The sequence below is a fragment of the Vidua macroura genome, chromosome 2 (genome assembly GCF_024509145.1).
Source record: "Vidua macroura isolate BioBank_ID:100142 chromosome 2, ASM2450914v1, whole genome shotgun sequence".
Taxonomy (NCBI): Eukaryota; Metazoa; Chordata; class Aves; order Passeriformes; family Viduidae; genus Vidua; species Vidua macroura.
The window spans coordinates 28453032-28474577 of record NC_071572.1 but is presented as its reverse complement, the minus strand read 5'-3'; the positions used below and the strand labels follow the sequence as shown (position 1 = coordinate 28474577).

Here is a 21546-nt window from a genome sequence, read left to right as displayed (position 1 = left end):
TTTGGGACTCATTTCTGCCTAAACTCAGCTATACTCTATTGATTATTTGTCTTGGAAGGAGTTGCCATCTGGATGATTAGCATGGACCATTTTCTAACCACTGTCTAGAGGCAAAACTAGCTGAAATCCCGTGGTGCTGGAGTCATGACTGGGTTTGGGGCTTAATGCTTTCTGCGTTACCTTTGGATGGATGGATGGATGGATGGATGGATGGATGGATGGATGGATGGATGGATGGATGGATGGGGAAATGCAAACCAGAGCTCTCCAGGGTGTATTTCCTGCTGGCTGAGCTAATAAAGTCATGCTTGTTGTGTTAGTTTTTCATTCCTTCCAGCATCATGCTGCACTCAATATTTGCATCCCAAACACCCTCTGTAAGAGCATCCTGAGCACCCACCCATGTTCCCACAGCCTTCACTTCAGCCAGAGGAACAAACTTTACCTGATAGGGCTGTAGAAACCCAGCTAAGTGATCACAGACCTGAACTTCAAAACAAGAGCCCTTCCCTGAAGCTCTGACTGTGTTGGATTTTTGCCCTGCTGGATGCCCAGTTAAGCTGTGCACACAACCTGCCTTCAGCATCCAGGGGATGCCTGCAGCCTTGCCAGTGCCTGCATTGCCTGGCAGAGTGGGGCTGGAGAGCAGCTGAATTAGGTCACACCTCCATGCCCTAAATTCTCCTTTTCTGCACTTCTCCTTTGCATTCCTCTCTCACTCCCCTCAGAGATCACATCAGTTTCTTTGACTTACCACACTCTTTACCAGCCCTTACCACCCTTCCTTTCCTGGGGCTTCCTTATCCTACAGTGCCACTGTGGTGGAACTGGAGAGCAGCTGGTCCTTTGGCCCTGAAGCCAGGGCCATTAGTCCTGAGTGGTGAGGAGGAAGATGAGGAACACCAACACTGCTGCCTTCTGCAGAGTATGTAAGCACCAGCCTCACTTCCACATGTCAGGGATCTGACCCCTCTGTCAGTCACCCTGATGAATCCTCTACTCATCAGTAGATAATCCTTTCCCTTCACTTGGACATTTACATTCCAGGGTTTGTGTATATATGAATCCATAACGAATGTAATTTAAAAGATTTTATTTTATTAAAAATTGTCATATTTATACATTTGTACATTCCACATACTGCTGTGTATGTTCACCAATATAACCACTAAGTCCAAAAGCCTTAACGGTACAAACTTCCATCTGAACAAATTTACTGCAGGGGAACTTCAATTTTGAAATCAATCATACATTACAGAACATTATTATCTTTTCTTCTTTTCCCTTAAAAAGTAGCAGCACATTTAATTACCAGTGTTCACAAGGCATAAGCCCCAAAGTGTTGTACAGCAAGAGAAAAATTAATTAGCTAATATAGGCAATAGGAAGAGAGCTCACAATGAAAATGTATTAGTTGCTGCTTGTTATGAACAGCAGGATGTTAATAAAACACTTAGAGCCATGCTGAATAGAGACTGCAGCAAACCAGGAAGAGTTATAAAATAAAAATGTACTTCTTGATAGAACTGCATAAAACAATATATTTTTAATGTCTTTCAGGACAGAAGTCCTGTGAAGAACAGATGTTGCTATAAAGACTCAGCAGTCAGGATAATGCTCGTGTGTTTAAACATGTAATAAAGTTCTCAGAAAGCATACACATACTCCATCCCTACCATCACCTTTCCACAGCTCACATTAGTAGGGCTTCATGTGGCTGAATAAAAAAGTGACATTTTACTGAAGACAGATCTGCTCAGGAGTCAAGTCCCCCAGACCTCTCAAGATTTGTACCCATGTCAGTTAAGTGCTAGAAGAGTGACAATCAGGTAACAAAGGCTGGAAAGTTTCTGGAGATTGGGAGCAAGGGGAGCAAAGAGAGAAGTTCTCATTGTAACCTGGAATCCTGTGCACACCTGAGCCACCTCAGTAGGGGCTGCCTGAACAAGTCAGTTCATAGGTATCTCTGGTGTGCTCTGTGTAACAACCCCCAAATGCTTATTTTCCCCTGGCTTTGACAATGTTACAAGAATACTGATCTCAATGTGACAACTTATCCACTTACACAAAAGAAATGAAGATGTAACTGAATTCTTTCTCATGAATATACAGCCATGAATCTTATTTTGAGCAGAGTGCCAGATTCTGAGTAATTTTTTCAATTAGTATTTTTCCTTTTATTGACTGAGAGAAAAATAGTGTATGATGACATACACACATCATAGGTGATTTTTACCTATGGAAGCGTGGAGATATGAAAGCGTAGAAGAAAGTTTAACAAGTGCTTTTTGTATGTACCATCATCTGTAGCAGTGAATGACTGAAAAGAAAGGTCAGAGCTGCAATATTTCAGTAACTGGAGGTTACATGTTAGACAAATGTGTCTTGATATCTGCAGAGGCATCAGTGTGAGAGACTAATCTCACGTATTATGTCCTGAATCACAGACACAATGTCACATTAAAAAAAATCTCCACTACTGTTTCAGTTTAGACACATACAAAGTTGGAGGAGACTCTTTGGAAAAAGTGAGGGAGATGAATTTCAAATAATTTAGCAACAGCTAAATTAAGAATAAATACTCTGGCAGAATCTCCACTCTCCAAGGGCAGGTCTTAGACACCACATTCCCTAACTGGAGATAAAAAGATCACATCAAGCTTTAACTCCCAAAAAGCATTTGTTTCCAAACTAGAAGAATGGTCAGAGAAATATCGCTCTTTCCTGCCTCTCCTCCTTCACATATGCAGTCAGCAATTAGTTACCCAAATCTGGTTCCTTCCCTGTTCACTCCCTCTGTGCTGCTGCAGCCATAACTAACCACAGTAGCAATGCTGGCCCAGGATTTCAGGTACATAAACCAAGAATCACCAAACCGAGTGCCAAAACAAAAGCAGGATTGAACTCGGGTTCTCCAGAATGAAGCTTTCTTACCCAAGGGCTGTTCAGTTGTCCCACCTAAGGAAATTTGAATGCAGACCTTTCATAAATTTCCCGGTGACCAAGCCCAGAACACCACAGAGCACTCTGATGTGGGCTGACATCTTCTCTGGTTGGGAATATTCCCTGTTGCTCACATGCTGGACACACAGAGGAAGAGCATCATCCACCTGCCACCTCCCTGCTGATCTCTTGCTCTGCCTCAGCCTCACATTGGCTTTGTTTGCTTTTTCCATTAGTTACTGTGGGATTTCCATATTAATTCATTCAAGTGAGTTCTAGTATAAAACTTAACAAAGTAACAGGTAACAATGTATCAATTTTTCCAGTCCACATTTTCGGGGGACTTGGCTTCAAAGAACTAGATGGCCCCAACCTAAATATCAACCACATTTTTGATTGCAAAAATGCTGACTTGCATTATTCTGATTTCTGTATTTGTTTGGTATGTACAATTATTGGTTTTGCTGCATTTTAGCCAAAGTACATATCTTCAAAAAGATATTGACTATTAATAAAGAATTATTTAATCTTTTATAGACATACTTTTTCTTGCAATAGCAACTAAGAACTTTCCTGAGGTCTGGAATGATATGATTTTTATTCCATTGCAGAAGTAGAAGTAGTTCATCACTACTAAGTGGCTAAAATTACTCTAAAGCATGGAGAGGGGTCTGTTTTAGTATCCCTTTACTAAAAAGAAAAAAAGAGCATACTTAGGATGTTGGCAGCAAAAGAAAGTATTTTGTAAGAAATGCATGCTAGTGTACACAAAAGGTTTATAGGGTCTTCATAAAAATCACTTCCACTCTTATCAGCAAGTATTTTGAGGACAGGGGACTACAAATTTTTCTATACCATTACTGCCAGTTGTATACACAATGTTCAAAACCCACGACTACAAGATAATCTGCTTAGACCAGTGCCACAGCAGAATCACTCATGCCAGAACTGAGTCAGAAATGCCCACACTTTTGAAGTGCTTCTCACTAAATGCGACTTACATGTTTTAGTACAAAGCACTACAAAATTCCTCACTTGGGCTTTCAAAAATAAATAAAAATTCAGCACAACAGTTGTACTTTCCCAATTTCAAAATCAGCAAGGAGAAAGATTTAAAGGTCTTTTCCTTTAAAGCAAAGTACTCCACACCTTGAGTACAGCTCTGGGACCCACAATACAAGAAAGATGTTGAACTGCTGGAATGAGTCGAGAGTAAGGCCTCAATGATGATCACAGGCTGGAGCACCTCTCCTATGAACACAGGCTGAGAGCTGTTCAGCCTGGAGAGAAGCTCTTGGAAGACCTTATAGCACCTTCCAGAACCTGAGGGGAGACAGCAAGGGAGCTTAAGAGGGACTTTGTACAGATGCATGTAGTGATAGGACAAAGGGAAATGGCCTTAAGTGGAAGGAGGGCAAATTTAGATCAGATATCAGGAAGAAATTCTTTACTCTGAGGGTTGTGAGGCACAGGCACAGGTTGCTCAGGGAAGTTGTAGACAACTCATCTTTGGCAGTGCTCAAGACCAGGTTGGATGAGGCTTTGAAGAACCTGGTCTAGTGGAAGGTATCCCTGCCTATGGCAGGGGGGTTGGAATAGATAGTCTTCAATAAGGTCCCTTTCACCCCAAACCAGTGCATGTTTCTGTGAGAAGAGATGGATATCTTCTTCCCCTGGATGAGGGCTGGCTGCCCCTTCTTGGAGGCAGCACTGTACGTAGAAGGCAGCTACCTAAGCCAGCCTTTCTGTGCAATGAGGCTGCATCAGGACAACACTGAGGCCCATGGTGTGACTCTGGGGTGTCCTGTGTGGGGCCAGGACCTGGACTCCATGATCCTGATGCATCCCTTCCAACTCAGCTTATTCTGTGATTCTAGAAAGGACCAAGCATGCCATTTTCCTGAAAGCCTCCACTGATTTGGAATTCTGAAACAGGGAGCAGCCATACTAACTCAACTGCATGTGGGTCAGTAAGCCTGGTATTTATTAGAGCTTCACAGAATTCAAAGAAATGCTTTCACTTTGCAATACTTAAGTTTATTTAAAGTTGTCATTTTTTTAACCTCTCTTGGGGAAAGCTACATCTTTTAAATCAACTTCTTTAAAATGGTTAAATAGCAATGTGAATACATATGAGGGCAGTTAAGTAAGGGGTTTGTGTTATTTGAAAAATTTTAGTTCACAGAATATTTAGTAGAATATAAAAAAACCCAGTATCCCTGTAGTGCACTTTTGTAGATTTCTTACAATTTTATACCTTCTCTCTGTGGTTTTGATTGCACAAAGTCATCCATAAGACTAAAACCTATTTTTGTGGAGTTCCAACCTGCCTAAGTTATGTTAAAGCAAACATTTAGCACATCACCTGTACATTTATGTATCAGCTACATCTTAATCCTCCAAAGAAATGCTAGAATGATAAGATCAATTTATTCAACTGTATGTACATCATATTTGCATATTAATAAATAAATCAGTATTAAAGTCAGGGCCTCTTCCCCCATATAAAAGTGACTACAGTCTGACCAGACAACCTTTCTTCCTTTTTTCTTCCAAGCTCACCTGTGTGATTGAGGTTATTGGTTTCCACTCAGTACATTACAGTAACTGCAGGAGCAGAAACCTAACAGAGCAGTGCTTATATTTAAATTCCATATAGTAGGTGGATGGGAGGGAGGTACTGAAAAGTGCATCAAAAGCCAACATTTTGCAGAGCAAAAAAATTGAAGTCGATAATGTGATCCTGCGGAAGATAATCCAGCCCAAAAGAAGACATGCTGCAGCAAGCACTAAAATCGATGCAAATCTCTGTCTTCATAGTAAGCTGCATGATGCCAATCTTGTCCCATCACTCTTCAAGAATTCCAACTCCAATAAATGCCATCTTCCCCTCCACAAACTTATACCACAGTCAGTGCAAAGTGACAGTTCTTAAAATGACTGTTTGCCTTCACTCCGTAACATTCATCCTCACTGTGAAGAAAAGGCTCCTTTTCTCTTAAGTGTTTACTCCTATTCACAGAAGAGCCCATATTTGCACCTCTCCATGTGTAGTAGTGAATTTTCTATCTACATTCATTAGAAATCAAAAAGATAAGTAGCAGTATTTTATATTTACTGGAAGTCTTCCCATTAACCCGAAAACTAGCTGTCCATCTTCATTTATACTTAAAGTAGCTGCACTTTTTTCTTTCCAGCCCACTTTCAATGGGGTGTAAGTCATGGGAACTGTGGGAATATTTCAAGTCTGATTGCTGGAGCTGGGAGAGTGATGAGTCACATTGGAATTGAGATGTCTGTTTGCAGCACAGTGCGTGTGGGCCATACTCCCGTTTGGGTATCTTACAAACACAGGCTCGCGGAAAGGATTTTGGCACACCTGACACACCTTTTTGTTTGAAAGAAGAATTGGGGCTCCTTTTTGTTTAACCTAAAAGAGAGGGGGAAAAAATTCCAAATGTGAATCTAACAAGAAAGGAAGGGAAATGATGGAGCATAATTGCAACTATACCAAATGAATAAAACAAAAATAATTTTAAGGATCTGCTGTGAACTCTAAGCAACACTGTCCTAGCTAGGAATAGAAGAAAACTTCACAACTGAATTTACCATTAACAAAATCTACTAACAAGCTTCAATTAATACTAAATGCTGGATAATTTTTAACAAATTTTGACAGGTGACACCGTAAAAAAATTGAATTGGAAATTCTGACACTCCCTCCTGGTGAAAGAAATGCTAACTGACACTTGTTAAAGTTTCTGCAAGAACTTTTTAAATCTGCAAATCCCAGATTCACTTCATATTCAGCCCAGGAGCTCACCAAGGTTATTCCTATTTCAAGGCCCCTACTTTCCCTTTTGTTTTACAGAGAAAACATATAATTAATTTTGAAGCTAGTAGTCATGGCAAAAAAAAAAACAAAAAACCCAAAAAAAACCCAAAAAAACCCCAAACTCTAATAAATGCCAAAGACATGAAGACAGCTTTTGTACTAATTCTTCAAACTTCTTTTGATTGCTGTATATCAAAGGACTCAACTATAAGGCTTCCAAGTGCTTTTATTTAAAAGCACCCCAGTAACCTACCTTCTCATGCTTGTAGATTAAGTTTTCAGCTTGTGCTAGCCCAAGTGCCACCTGAGTCATTCTTTTTGTGTGAATGCTTTGTCTCACTGCTCCAGCCAGGAATGGGGACAGGAGCTGCACTGACCAGCTGTCAGGCACCACCTGCAAAACCAGACCTGCATCGAATTCCGCAGCGTGGTTATTCAAGAGATCCACAGCAGCCATGACGAGCGCACAGTCCGAAGTGCCTGGAGTTAAATACACTGACAGCAGCATATGGAAAAGCCTCCGCCTGTACTGCAAGTCTCTGTTCTCTGAGTTCCACATACAGTACTCTTCAGCAGCATGGAAGTCCTTCAACTCGTGGACAAGGATATGCAAAGCCTTCTCATGTTCTTCTAGTTTCCCATATAAAATTGCACTTTCCATATGAAGGTCTGTGCCCTGGATTTTGTCTGTTAAGTGAGAAACAAGGCAATATTTGCTCAGTGGAGGAGACAACTGCTCCCTCTCCCAGCCAGTGCAACTATAGAGAAAGCAGATGCTTGTAAGTACAGGAATGCTCAGATGTATGGAAACACATCTCTAACAAAAGAGCACCACAAAATATGGGACAAAGAAATGACTAAATAATAGATGATCAACCACTGTCACTGACACCTTTTAAATTTTAGCAGACACTGCTACCATGCACAAAAAACTGTAAGATGAAGCTGCAATATTTTTAACCTCTGCTTTTCCCAATGTTATAGGAGGTCACAGAATAAACTCCATAAAAGACAATAAAAATCCAATAGTACTTCCCATTAAGAAAAGAACACTACAAACCCTTAATCCAGTTTAAAGTTTAAGTGTCAGCAATAGGCAGGTAGAATGGCAAGTTCATCTGGCATTTCAAAATAAAGTAGAAAATCATCTAATTACTGTAAAGGTGATAAAGATTTGGTATAGGCCTATGGAAAATGCATGGGAATACAATGTTTTTCTCACCAAAATGTTTTGGTTATCAGGGAGGAACACACTAGCTTGCACTGATCTCACTTTCATGTAACATAAGAATTGTCATGTAAGAAATCCTTTATTTTGGAGCACATGGATTTCAAGAGAATAATCCATTTTATAACTCTTGCCTGGAAATTTTTGTTTGAAAATTGACTAAAAGATGAAAAAGAACAAGTGTTTCAATGACTGTGCTCTATTTGTATAGTATCCATCACATAACATTTTGCTGCCTGAAAAAGAAAGGAAACATTAAACTTTGGTATATCATTTTAGTTGATACTCAGCAAGTTTCATTTCCACTTACACTGGATTTTTTCCCACTGAATTTCAAAAAATCATTCCACATCTTTCAGTTCAATAACAAGTCACTTCCCTTTCATCCACTATTCCATCATTCTCCAGCCATAATCCTCCATACCAGAGAAGATTTAAACACTTGGCTTGCTTAATTGCACTCTATGTTTGCATTCCAGTGGGTGAAACATTAAAAATTAACCATTATAAGCACTGAATAAGAAAATATTTAGCTCAACTGTTGCTTGCCTAATACCAACAGTAACATGTATGTTGCACTTTTCACTTTAAAAGATGCTCCTATTTTTATTTAACATGAACCCCAGAGTGAGTTTCAGGGTTATGGGTAACAAGTCCTTGGCAATTAGATTCCTCAAAGTTGTCTTTCATTTGCAAAAGGTTGTCATGTCATGTCATGCACAAGTTCCATGCTCATCATTAAAAAGAAGGTGGCTATTAAGAAAATTGTATGCAGGTATTTGTTCTGGCCAATTGGTATTTTGTCTCTGGTGCAGTGGCAAATATGCCATTGGAGCTATGGAGACCAAGGACAACACCAACACATATGCCTTCTAAATTAACCTGTGTTTGTTAGAAATACAGCCTATCAAACAAACACAGAAACCTCAGATCTTTTAGTTTTCTATCCTTTAGAGGACTATGATTTTGTTTCAAGCTGGAAATCACATACAGCATTTATAACAGACAACATGAAACCTACCTAAAATAAAGCGAATTCTATAAAGATCAGATTTCTGAAGCAGACTGCGAAGTTTCAACAGCAGTTCAGTTGTTTCTGTACAGTTATCTGTCACAGATTTTAGCTGAAGTATTGCCTCCAAGTACAAGACAGCTAGATGAGTATGGTACTTTTCTTTCTACAGATGAAGAGAACAATGTTAGCTTAGTTTACAAATCTCTTGGCTCCAGCAATAACAATGATGAATATTTACTTAATTACATAGAAATGTGTTTCAACTTATTTAATTTGAATTAATCACAAAGTTTTTTGTCAATACAGATAGATAATTTAATTCTGAGCAGCCTCACAAATTACATTGTAAATACAGGATTCCTCATATTCAGGTATGTTCTTTGACCTTTTCTATTTCTGCAATAAAATCTGAGAAAGCCACCAGAGGTGGAAAAGCACTCTGAAGGCGCAGTGCTTTTTTTGTTATCCACAAAAAATGAAAGCTTATGAAAATAAGCTCATGATTTGACTGTTTTAAACATTCTCAAAAAATCATTCACAATAGCTTCGTAATTTTTAAAGACCAAACTGATTTATAACTCAGCTTTTACTAGCAGGTAGATTTAATTGTAAAATATTTTCACAAATATTTTACAAGGCACTGTGTTTAACTCAAAAACTTTGTTTGGAAAAATCTATGACATCAGAGACAAGTATATTCATCAGTCATGGTGTAACACACCTGCGACACCGATAAGGGAAAAACACTGATCTGATGTGCATTTGAAGAATGTGAATTAGTGACTGACCATCAGCTCTGCAGTGATCTTTCAATGTTCATTTCTTTGCTTTATTTCTGGGTCAAAGAACTTCTGTGCTTAAAATGTTTCATAGCCAAATACAACATTTGGCTGCTTTTGCATTGAACTAAAACCCCCAAAAGTGTAACACACTGTCACTTAGGACTTGTGAATGCATCTTTTGAGCATTCAGCATCAAGAGCGGTTTGGAATTCTAGTGAGGGGTCCATGGTTTAACTTGATTATTGTTCAAATCTCTCTAGAAAGACAGAATAAAACATTCTTACTTGTAAAACACTGAATCAGCAACTTTAACGTATTGCTGCCACAGTGCAATAGGATCAGCAGTTGCTCAACCTGTTGTTGATCATTTTCTGTGATCTTACCAGAAGAAGATTTGAGCCTCATCAGTGAAATAGAAAAGTATGCAATAACCAGATGTAAAAAAAAAAAAAAAAAAAACCACCTTTAAGTCTGAGGGGACATAAGCAATTGTTTTGCTATCACAAACACTGAAAAATTCAAAATAATGAAGGTATCCACTCCTCATCTTTTACTTTAATCTTAAAAACACTCCTGCTCTACTCTGAGTACACTTGAAAGACTTCGCATTATGCCTATGCCTTCCAGACATTGCCTATTTTCAGTCCTGTTGATCATAATCTGCATTCTGAATCCTATACCTACTTTTAGCATTCTCACAGAACTCACCTGTATTTTTCTTTCCAGTACTAGATGTTCTAGATATTTAACACGTGCTTTAGGATATTTGTTAAGGCAACTGATGATATCATCTGGATTAATGTTGTTTTTCTCCTGTTCTTCCAAAGGCCTTTTAGTGAAAATCTGTACACCAACCTAGAAAGAGTTTATTGCATTTAGGAACTCAATGGCACCTATGTTATTAAATAAATATTTAAAACTAATAAGGAATAGCACTATTGTTAATACATTATTCAGGAAAATAAACACAAAACCCTGCTCAACACCACAGGATTACACTACACTGTGCTTATCTTGATCTCACTCACTCCTATCTGCACTACCTCAATTTGTAGTGTATACATTGTCCAGCCTATAAGCCTTGGCTTGGGCACAACTTCCACAAGAAATATTGAATGGATTTGCACAATAGAACAAGAGACTTCAGCCTTTGCAGCAGGAAAGCTCATATTAGAGACCAGAATGTTTTAAGCCTTTTCACATGTGATGATATAGACAGAGCAAGAGACTTCTGTAATTACCAAACCAAAAGCTTAGAAATCTCCCACTACACAAAATAGCTATGCTTAAATTAATATAAATCAGGCAGTGACAAGTTCCTACAGCACAGACTGTCTGATCAGCATCAAATATCGCAGAATTTGTTTTTTTTTTTTTATTTTGGCAGATTAAGTTAATTTTTCCAGCAATGAAATTTTGTCTTGAATAGAGGCTATTTATGCCATGTCCTGATATACACAGATACCACCCATCCTCTTTAAAATAAGAAGCAGCAGCAACAGCTAACCTGCCATGTGATTTATTTATTTATTTTAAGATTTGAAAATTATCTTACTCAATATGAAGAAAACAGAAGACATGCCGTATTTTTCATGCCCTAAACTTAGTTTTCAGAATAAAAAGAAGCAATTATCACTAGCACTTGCTAATAGAGGGACTTGGATAAATTGAGAAACCTCCAAATTTTCTTCTGCTGATCATTATTTAACTGGCATTAAATATTCTGCAAAAGGTCCAATCAGCTATCAAGAAAAACCAACATTAAGGAAAACCCAAACACCAGTGCAGGGAAATATTGATATTCTGTTGAAAGCGTATCAGCCACAAACCTCTTCATTTTTCTGTAAAATCCATTCAGAGTACTTCCACACCAGCTCTTGGTCTGAGCAGAATGTAAGGAAGTCTACTATGTAGTCATAGAGGTCTGAACGTGTAGAATCTTGAATGTCTCCATCAACTATTTTCACCCATAACTGCAACAAAAACACACAGATTAAAGTGCTTAAAACATGTACTAGCTCTTCCAGCTCAAAATTTATCTCAGCTACTAAAAGACTTAGTCCAAGGTGTGTGGAATTACAAGGCGTTGACAAGAACAGCAATTGCAAGGAACGTTGCTGGTCACTCACTTTTGCCACCACACCCTTCTCTTGCATCTGCCATATTCACCCAGTTCAGACCCCATATCATGTGGGCTCTTATTCTGAGAGTGACTAAAGGAGGTACACTAATCACAAAGAAAGCTTTTATCAAAAGTCCTTTTCTCCAATGCATGGTATACTTCTCATGTGTTCTGTGTGTGCAAGATTAAAAGCAAATTATACAAGCAAATTAGAAGAAAAACTGTTTTCCTGCTTTTCTTTCATTTTGAGTGAAGAACTACAAGTACCACATATTATTTTTATATACATTATAATTGGAATGAAAATGTGCTACACCTAGCAGACCAGTTTAACAATAAACCTTGTTTTTTGCAGCATCAAAATTCTTCCAAGATTTCTTGCACATGACAAATGTGTTTTTGTTGCCCTTACTTGTTTTCTTCTCAGGCCATTACTATTTATATAACTGACATGATAATGTGCTCAAAAAGCTGCACAGTTAAGGCAAACTTAAGATACTGGATATTTAGTCTGCAGTGTCCAGGCCACTCCTAGTATTACTGACATGAGATTAGTAAACCCCAAAGGGATTACTAATCCATCTGAAACCCACACATCTTGCAGAATGTGTTCACTCTTCATCACCGGGAAAGCAAATAACTCTCAGTTGCTGTCAGTGTCTGCCATGAGAATACAATTCTGTTTTGCTGTGTGTATACATATCAATCAGCACAGGGCATGTTCCTTGAGTGTCATAAATATCTTTTAAAGTGATTTCTTGAATATTTTAGCATTTTTGTCCATCTTTTAGGAGTATAAACATATGTTCTGGTATGTACAGTTTTGCTTTAAAAAGATCATACAAGAATCTAAATAGCTGTCAACTTCAATAAGCTCCTCAGACTTTTCACATCTAGCATATTAATTTATTCAAGGAAGTCAGCATAAGTTTCAAGTTTCTTATAAACACACACATACGTACACACACGTATCACAACTTTTCAAACAGATAAATTAAGATCTCAGATTTTTCTCTCAGAGCTAAAATGGTATTTTGGAATGGTTTTCAGGTGACACTAAAAGCTTTATTCAGGTGACACTAAAAGCTAACCTGAAGTGCTGCAGCATCCTGACCATTGTAGTGATACAGGAGACCAAGTGCAAAATACCTGTAAAGAGAAGAGAAGATAATATTAAAATTGATAGAACTTTCCCACTAATTTCATTATGGACTGATTAGCACAGAGTACAACAAAGAACAGCTTACAATGACATGTACATGGTCATGTCTATACTTCAACAAGTCTCTCTAGGCAGTTTTTATGAATCAAAGGAGAGAAGTTCTGCCCTGAAAAAGTGTCTCCATCACTCCTGTCCTCAAGACAGTTTGTGGTTACCAGATCCAACTTACACCAAGTATGTGCCCAATTAGAGGTGTTTCCTATGCTGTTCTGTCAATTTGTCAATTTCATGTACAGACATTACACACACCTCCAAGAACTATCCTCCAATAGCTCATCAGCTGTCATTAAATCATATTTTATTATGTGTTTATTTAAAACTCTGTTTTACTATCAGAAACTTTTTTCTTTACTATGGCATGGAGTCAGGTCGGGCAAAGAAGAGCTTTGCACAATGCAACTTCAGAGTGGTTTTTGTGTACTCTAAGAAAAATACAGCCCAGTTCTGTAATGGCTGTCCTCATGGAACAATGTTTTAACATTCATTCCATTCACACTTGCAAAAGTATGCCATGCAAACCACACTTACCAAAAGGTTTTAACAAAACACCTGAAATAAATTAAATCACCCCAAATATAATCATGATTAGAGTCTTCCTCACCACTATAGTTGCTACTACTGCACCAGACAGTTCAAAGCCAAAGAAATGGAAACAAAAATAGACATACTGCCTAAGGCTGGAGTTTATATTTTACACATTTACTATCTAATGTTTCCTGCTTAATGATTAATTCTCTGCCTGCTGGCATTTCTGGTTTGAAGTCATTTGCAGTCATCTTAAGGAACCTCTTCTTGGTCAATCAGCAGAATATAGAAAGCTTGCAATGCAGAAGTGGGAGCTCTTTCCCTGACCAAGTAACTGCAATTTTAAAGCCACTAACTGGTTAATAGCTTTCACCTAAGGCACTGCATGCTTTAAAGCATCTTTTCATTCTGTCTGTGTACAACTACTGCTGCCATTCCACTCTCCCATTATCTCAAGGGCAAACATTTAACTTTCTTCTCCCAAACTTGTACCAGTTCTTTCTTTTTGTGTTGGATACAGAAACTTTCATGTAGAATTCTGCATTTACCAGGATAAGAGAATGAATTTCCTTTACTTTAGACCGTCAAGTAATAGCTTTTCACCAACATTTTTAAATACTAACAATGTTAATTCAGACTGAGTTGCCTTTTGGACAAGTGTAAGCACAGGAACTACAAGTACTTGAACACATTGTTCAATAACAGCATCTAAGGCAACTTTCCCTTTGGTCTAGAAGGTGCAATAATAAAATAACCCACTTACTTTTTGTGTTTTTCCAGCCAGGCAGCACTATCTGTTAAAAGACAGAAGTTCTCTGAAACTAGGAGATCCAGCAGGCTTTCATGATTTGCCTCTGCATACAGTTTGAGTAAAGCTGTGTCGATATCCTCCTTGTAGCCATTTGCAACCTCAGTGCTGCGGACTTCATTCAAGTAACTCATGAGGAATCGTTTGCATTTTGTCATCTTCTCCTGGTCCCCTTGGGTCAGCTGGTTCAGGTCCGCGTACTCATGCAGAGGAGGATGGGACCGGATAAATGAAGAGGAAGTAGGCAACAGGAAGGGGTACAGAGAGATCAGCTCCCGGACATCAAGCTGGCCGCTTCTGCAATTACAGTGTCAAACTAGATGAAGCAAAAAGAAAGAAAAAGTATACATAGGCACAAAAAAAAAGTGTGCTCACATATGCTTAGAGTCAGGACACTAACATGTAACACTAACATTCTGGAATATTTTTTGCTACATCTTTATTTATCATTCTTCTTCCTCCTCTAGACATTGAAAGCTCTGAGAATTCATAGACTGGCCAGCCTTTTGCTTTTGAGCTTCCACAGTCCTATAGCAGTCCTAGGACTGACCTAGACTGATGGTAGCAAAAAAAAAAAAAAAAAAAAAAAAAAAAGACACAAAGACTGTGTCAGTGTAATTCCAGGGAAAACTGCAACTTCCTGTACAAAACTAAAGCTTTCAGAACATGCGTATGCATGATGAAAACACTTTCCCCAAGCCTGAAAAGCACCAGATTCCTCACTTGGTTCTCTTCTTACAGAGGTTCTGTAAGCAAACCACGGATACTGATTATGCATCCATTTAGCCAGTAAGTCAGTTGTACAGGCAGAGGTCTTAGGTGTACTTCTATGGAGGCTCCTCTGGAGTGGCTTTTCCACTTCAGGTGTGAAGGACACCCTATACTCTTATTCAGCAGCAAGTTGTAACATATATATGCCATAAAAAACATTTTTCTTTCAGCCTAGATTGAAATTCCTCAAGCTTTTAAAGAATGCATGTGACAGAAGAATTTTTTTTTTCACACATAGCAAACAGTCCCTAATTTTCACAGCTAGAGTGAACCTTCTTTCCAGGCCTTGCTTGAGAAGAACAGCAAAACATCAGGACATTTTATAGTATTTTACTTCACTGTCAAAGTTTTTATTCAGAATTCACATTTAAAAATTAACATTACTGAAGTGCAGGAAATACTGTTGCTGAAAAAAAAATCAAAATGAACTTGATAGTTCTCTAAAAGAAGCCCTGTTTTGTTATTTTGTTGCAAATAGAACTTTTTAAAAATAATTCTTATCTACCTGGTGATCAGCCAACTCAAAGACTTTCTCTTCACAACTTTGATTGGAATGAATTCCAAAAAGAAACAAATGATAAAACAGAATTAGAAAAGCAGCAGATTTCTACAGGCAATAAATTGTGAAAGATCATCATAAACAGGCTCATCCCTTCACTACAGGCATGCCCTGCATTGTTCACTTCTTGCCAGAGACACCATTCCAAAACCATCCAGGAAATATGAACTAGTAGGAGCCATCACCACAACAATCCCCATTTAGAATGTGGCTTTCAAGTTAATACAGTCCCTTGGCTGCAAAAATCTATACCAGAAGAAGGAAATTTTGGGGGAAAGAAGCAGCAGCAATTTTAAAAGCAGCATCCTCTCTTCTAGAACCTAGTGACTGCAAAGCACAGGAGTAGCAACACAGACAACAGAGAACCACAACATAAAAAATTGGGATGCCTTCCCTTGAAGAGAGGTTTGAACAGCAGGTTTTCCCAATTTGTATAGAGAACTCCTACTGCCTAAAACCCACCTCCACACTAGAAAGACCCACCTCTAATAGAGGGTAAAGCATTCAGGTCTACTTCACAGATTTCTGCAGTTGAAATTTCTTTTAATCCTTCTTTTGGGCTTTGAAATTCTTAGATCTACATTATGATAAGAGGCAGAATAACCCAGAAGTAGCAAGTTTTGTCAGTTGCATGACCTGATGGTTCCAAGAATATTTGAGTTTTCAGTATGAACTTATCACAGTAACCTAACTGCAGTTTTAGCTACTGCAACTACTCTGAAATTTCAAGTCCTGAGATTAAATATATTATATGAGATGCATTACACTAGAAAATTAATCCTATTTGGAGATTTTTTCCCCTCCAATCCAAATGAATCTTCCCTAATTTGTTTTAGAACAAAAGCCAACCCACAATTTGAATAATATCCACAGGCTGCTCAAAATTTGTGCAGAAAAAAATGAGTCTTAATAAATCAGGAGAAATTAAAATATAAACATCAATTCCCTTGCTACCTATGCTGCTAAGTATTTGGAGATGGCCCTAAGCTTGAGTTGGAGACTGTGACCATTGAAATAGATTATGTTAAAAAATGCTATATTTAATATGCCAATTTTAATAAGTTTCAAAACATTTTTCAACTTCTACAGTAGCTTCTGAGTCCTTTCATCTTACCACTCAAGTTTTCCTAGATAAGGAAGTAGTCAGCTACCTTACCTCTGACTTCACAGATTCTGGCCTCAATGATGATCTGTTTCCAAAAGGAAAATCCACTTCAAACTTTGGCTAGCCCAGAGCCTGGGCTGTGAATCCCCTGTGGTTCTCTCAGCAGGTATGACTCAAGCTCAGCTGAACAGTTTTGTTCTCCCCACAGCAGTGGTAAGCAGCAGTCAAGCAGCCTCCTTAAAAGAACTACATCATCCACGAGCTTCTTCAGAAAAATACCAAATACTAAACAATGACCCCACCTACACAAATGGCTAACATTCAGCTCAGGGCTTATGGCTCCTTGGATTTGTGGATGTCTAGTGGATCTTTCCATCACATCTGGACAAAACTCTTTTAGAGCAGCTACAAAGGATCTCATTTCTTTTGAAAAAACACATCTGGGCCTTCAGTTTCAAGCATCTCAAGCTCAGCAAAATACAGATAGGAACTTAGCACACAGTAGAAAACAAACTCTTGAGACATCAGTGTTGTGAGGCAACTTCCCTTTGAGTAATTCTGCATTAATTCTCTTTGGGCTTCAAATATATAAACAATGCAACAGGCAGAATCTACAAGTTTTAAGGAAACTTACATCTAAATTCAGACCCTTGTATCTACAGGTACCAGAGATGCCAAAGAAGCCTACAGTGTTTACTGTTTTGCCTAAATCCCACTAGCTGTATTGGAAGCTTATATTCTTGAATCACATTTAAGATGCAAAACCTACATCATTCCTATTTTTTATTTCTCCAGGTACAAGTACCAGCAATTTTTTTAACCTTTTCAGTGTAGAAGAGACTTATACCTAATTCTCTGTATAGGCTTTCCAAGATGAGAAATACTGTGCAAAGAGTTAACACTTTTATTTGTTAAAACCAGCAAAATTTAGAAAAGTTCCAGTATCCAGTGGGTCAGAAGGCAAATAATATCTAACCAGTAAACACAGAAGAGAACTGGTTTCCCTATGACAGCTGCCAAACATCTCAGTAAGGCATGGAAAATCCAGCAAATGACCTCCTAAAAAGCACTGTTTGTTAACCCTAATGATAGCAATGAGAAATAGCATAACTATAAATCACAACTATGTAACACAATCACAATTCTCTTATTGCTTATAACAGAATTTGTCAGACCAAAGAAGCCCTGCTGTTACTTCTCACTCAGTTTAAAGGCTAATGTATCTAGCTCAAGAAAATTACCCTCCTTATGAACTATTTGAGTTTCAATAAAGCTACTACAGTCTTCCTTTTTATCAACCTTCTTCAGTATTCAGAAGCAACAGCATTAACCAGGAGGAACTTGGCAAATTATTCCTCTTAAAAGTTCCACTCTTTAAGAATTATGAATTTAGCATAAGATATAACTGTTTATTGACAAGGTTATCCCAAGAAGGGTAATAATGCAAGAAAATGAAGACCTTTAATGCAATATAATTCCCCCTGCTACGCTGTAACTGTCAGATATTTTCCAAGTAGTGAGACAATCTCACTTCATATTTAGCCAGAAGAAGGCCCACATATTATACCAAGATCTCTGAGGTACTGCTGCTACCCGGTTTCACTGCTTAAATCCCTCTTTCCTCAGATAGATACCAAGTCTCCCTTTGACATTAAGATTGAAGTGATTTCTAAGACAAGTTTGAAACATTTGCAGAGCAACACATTAGGATGGGAGGAAATGTTTTCATAGACTGCCACTATCTTTCCCATTTTGCCTGTGAGCATCAGTGAGTTTAAAATGAACAAGACTGATTGAGACTGTATCGGGGCACACACAGCTGTTACTGTAACTCACTGTGCCCACCAGGGCTGATAATCAAGGAACCTAATTACCATAACAAGTTTTTTTCAGAGTCACCAAAATAATCTGTTTAGCTCATGTATTGCTGGACAGAAGAAAAGCACAGAAACTTATTCTGGCTTTCTTCCCTGAGCAGACATCATTAATTCATTAATCAGCAAAACTGAACTGTTGTTCTGCTTTAGAGTTGCAGCTTTTAGAGGAAGGGCACACCCTGGGATGCTGCCTGAGCTGCAAAATTTGTGGCTGGACAGCACATTTTCTCATGAAGCATGTTTGTTTCTATAGAGGAGCTCCCACAGTTCTATTCATTAAAGCTTATTTGTCAAGATGGACTGATAGTTGGATTGAGGATGCATAAGCAATCCTGGCTCCTTCCACAAGGTGGTAGAACCCCTCACAGGATACATTTCCCTCTTTTCACTGCTCCTAAAATAGTCTTAACTATGCACCACTTGTACTTCTGCTTCAGATACACAACCCAGGGGTCAGATACACAAGTGTCTGAAAGATTACAAGGGTGGAGAAAGACTGCAAGTTGTTCACTAATGACCACAATTACCAGGTGACAGAGGAAGTGGTTGTGGCCAGAACAAATTGTCTCTAGATGCTGTTCAGGCCTTTTCTGTCATTCCCTCATCTTCTCTCAGTGTACACTGTTCATCCAAGCCCAGTGTCTCTCACTATACTGGTGAGCAGGAAGCAAAATGGCAAAGTCCCTCACTAACAGCAACATTCCTCAAAGCTTTACTTTTCTCAAGGCATTTCCATAAATCCAAGGACAACTTTTTTCCTACACTCTAAATATGCTTATGGTGTACTGAAAATTGTCTAACCTTAATCCTATTCCATAGACTCTAAACTGATTTAAAGTGAATTTCAGCAGATAACAAGGAGAGTTATTTTATGTGGTCAGCATGCATTCCACTAACTACAAGACAGTGCTGCATGACAGAATGAGGCATGGCTAGCAGAAATGAAATTATCAGGTAGAATAAAGATAACAAGCAGCATTTTCTGAATGAAAGTGGAATATCAAGGTCAATTTACAAACAAGTGACTGCTGAAATGGCTAAATTGGCAAGGTTAGTACAGACTTCAAGAACAAAACTATCTTCTGGAAAAGGTCTAACAGAACAAGTGTTAAAGCAAATTCAGTATCAACATCCTCACAAAAAATAGTGCAATTTTGTCAGTAATATTTAAATTGTAACTAATGTTTAACTTATACCTTTTGTTAAAAGTATTAAAAAAAAAAGAACAAAGGAATGTTCATGCTGTAAATCACAGCACAGACTCAGTGATAAAACCTTGACCTTCATGGGCATAAAGTAAAAAAATCTCCATACACACAACACTCAAATTCGTAATGCTATTATGTGTTAGCATCCCCCCCCCCAAAAAAAAAAAATCAGCTGCATTAACTCTTCAGCTAAAAAGGTGTTTCAATGTCACTCTGTTCTTAAACCAAACAAAACCGTTTTAATACAGTGAACTCACATCTACATCAAAAAACATTCAAGCAACTAAGTTTTTCAAACCAAAAACACTAACTCCTTATTTAAAGAAGGTAAATTATTAAATTTCTTGTCACACAATTACCTGAAGAGCTCTTTTGCTTCAAGGAACTGAAGCTGTGCAAACTGTATAAAACCTGCTTGCTGCAGGATTCGTTTGTACATTACCTATAAAAAAGAAGGAGGGGGGGAAAAAAGGTTTATTATATTTATATTTATGTAGTGCTAGTTACTACTGCAATAGCTACCTGCCAATAACAGCAAACAAATGATCTTCAGTCACACCTGACAAGTCAAAAGCAAAATAAACCTTGATCCTCTACATATATTGAATCTGCTGCCCAGACTCATTTCTTACACAAATGTGTGTGAAAACAGCACTGCTCATGAGTACTTATTAAAGCAAAGTCAACAAACAGCAAGTTTAAGTTTTCTTGTTCAAATAATGACTTGTCTGATATCACACTGACTTGCTTCAAGTTTTTTGAGTTATTTGCAAACATAAAAGCCAATGGTTATCTTTGAAGTTCCCCACAATTCAGTAAGCACAAAAAATAAAGATGGTCCCCACTTGACCACACACAGCCACTTCCTTCCTGTCTCATCTCTCTGGGGCAAAACTGCTGGCAATTGTCATAGTGTCATCCTCAGCTGATGGCCATATTTTTGACTTTCTGCCAGTTTTGCTATTTTGATTTTTTTTTAAATAAAAAATTCTTCCAAAACAACTCAACCTATCTAATATGCAGTACATTATGCAGTGTACCATAAAAATATAGTTAAAGACCAAGAAAACCATAATATGGAAGGTTATTTGTTATCAAACTTTACTGTTAAGGTCACACAGAGACAAAAAATGCTTAAATGAAGCTCAGTAGAAAGAGAACACAAAAACTACTTTAAATGATAGGTAGTTATTAAATCTGAATGGTCAACCAACTACCAATTACCAAGATTAAATGAAATCCTTGTGCTCAGAATATTTCCAACAGCAAAGAGAAGACTAAAAAGCAAGGAACCTAAACTGTGCTCTGCAGAACATTCCCATTTGTGACAACATTGGTATTTTGGCAAATACACCCAGCTACTTTCTCATGTCCTCAGTTTTTCCCTTCAACTTCTCATGAATACACAGCTTTCTAATGTTTCACATTGTACATGAAGGCTGTTACTAATATCAGACTTAAAAAAACATTTTCAATAAAAAATTCCCAGAGAAACTGCAATACAATAGCAATGTATTCCAGGAAGGAATTGCTGAAGAGGCCTCAA

The 21546-nt window shown here is 38.0% G+C and overlaps 1 protein-coding gene across 1 annotated transcript in view; it reads right to left on the bottom strand.

The window, feature by feature from the left end:
• Positions 1–1094: 1094 nt before the first annotated feature.
• The window catches only part of TGFBRAP1 (transforming growth factor beta receptor associated protein 1), a 36526-nt gene continuing 16074 nt past the window's right edge, over positions 1095–21546 (bottom strand). The window contains exons 5-12 of the mRNA XM_053970576.1: positions 20360–20442; positions 14436–14777; positions 13017–13074; positions 11633–11776; positions 10512–10658; positions 9028–9184; positions 7032–7465; positions 1095–6373 (exon numbers count right to left, since the gene is read on the bottom strand). Of these exons, the coding sequence (XP_053826551.1) occupies positions 6185–6373; positions 7032–7465; positions 9028–9184; positions 10512–10658; positions 11633–11776; positions 13017–13074; positions 14436–14777; positions 20360–20442 (1554 nt within the window). The 3' untranslated portion in view covers positions 1095–6184. The remainder of the gene's footprint in view (positions 6374–7031; positions 7466–9027; positions 9185–10511; positions 10659–11632; positions 11777–13016; positions 13075–14435; positions 14778–20359; positions 20443–21546) is intronic.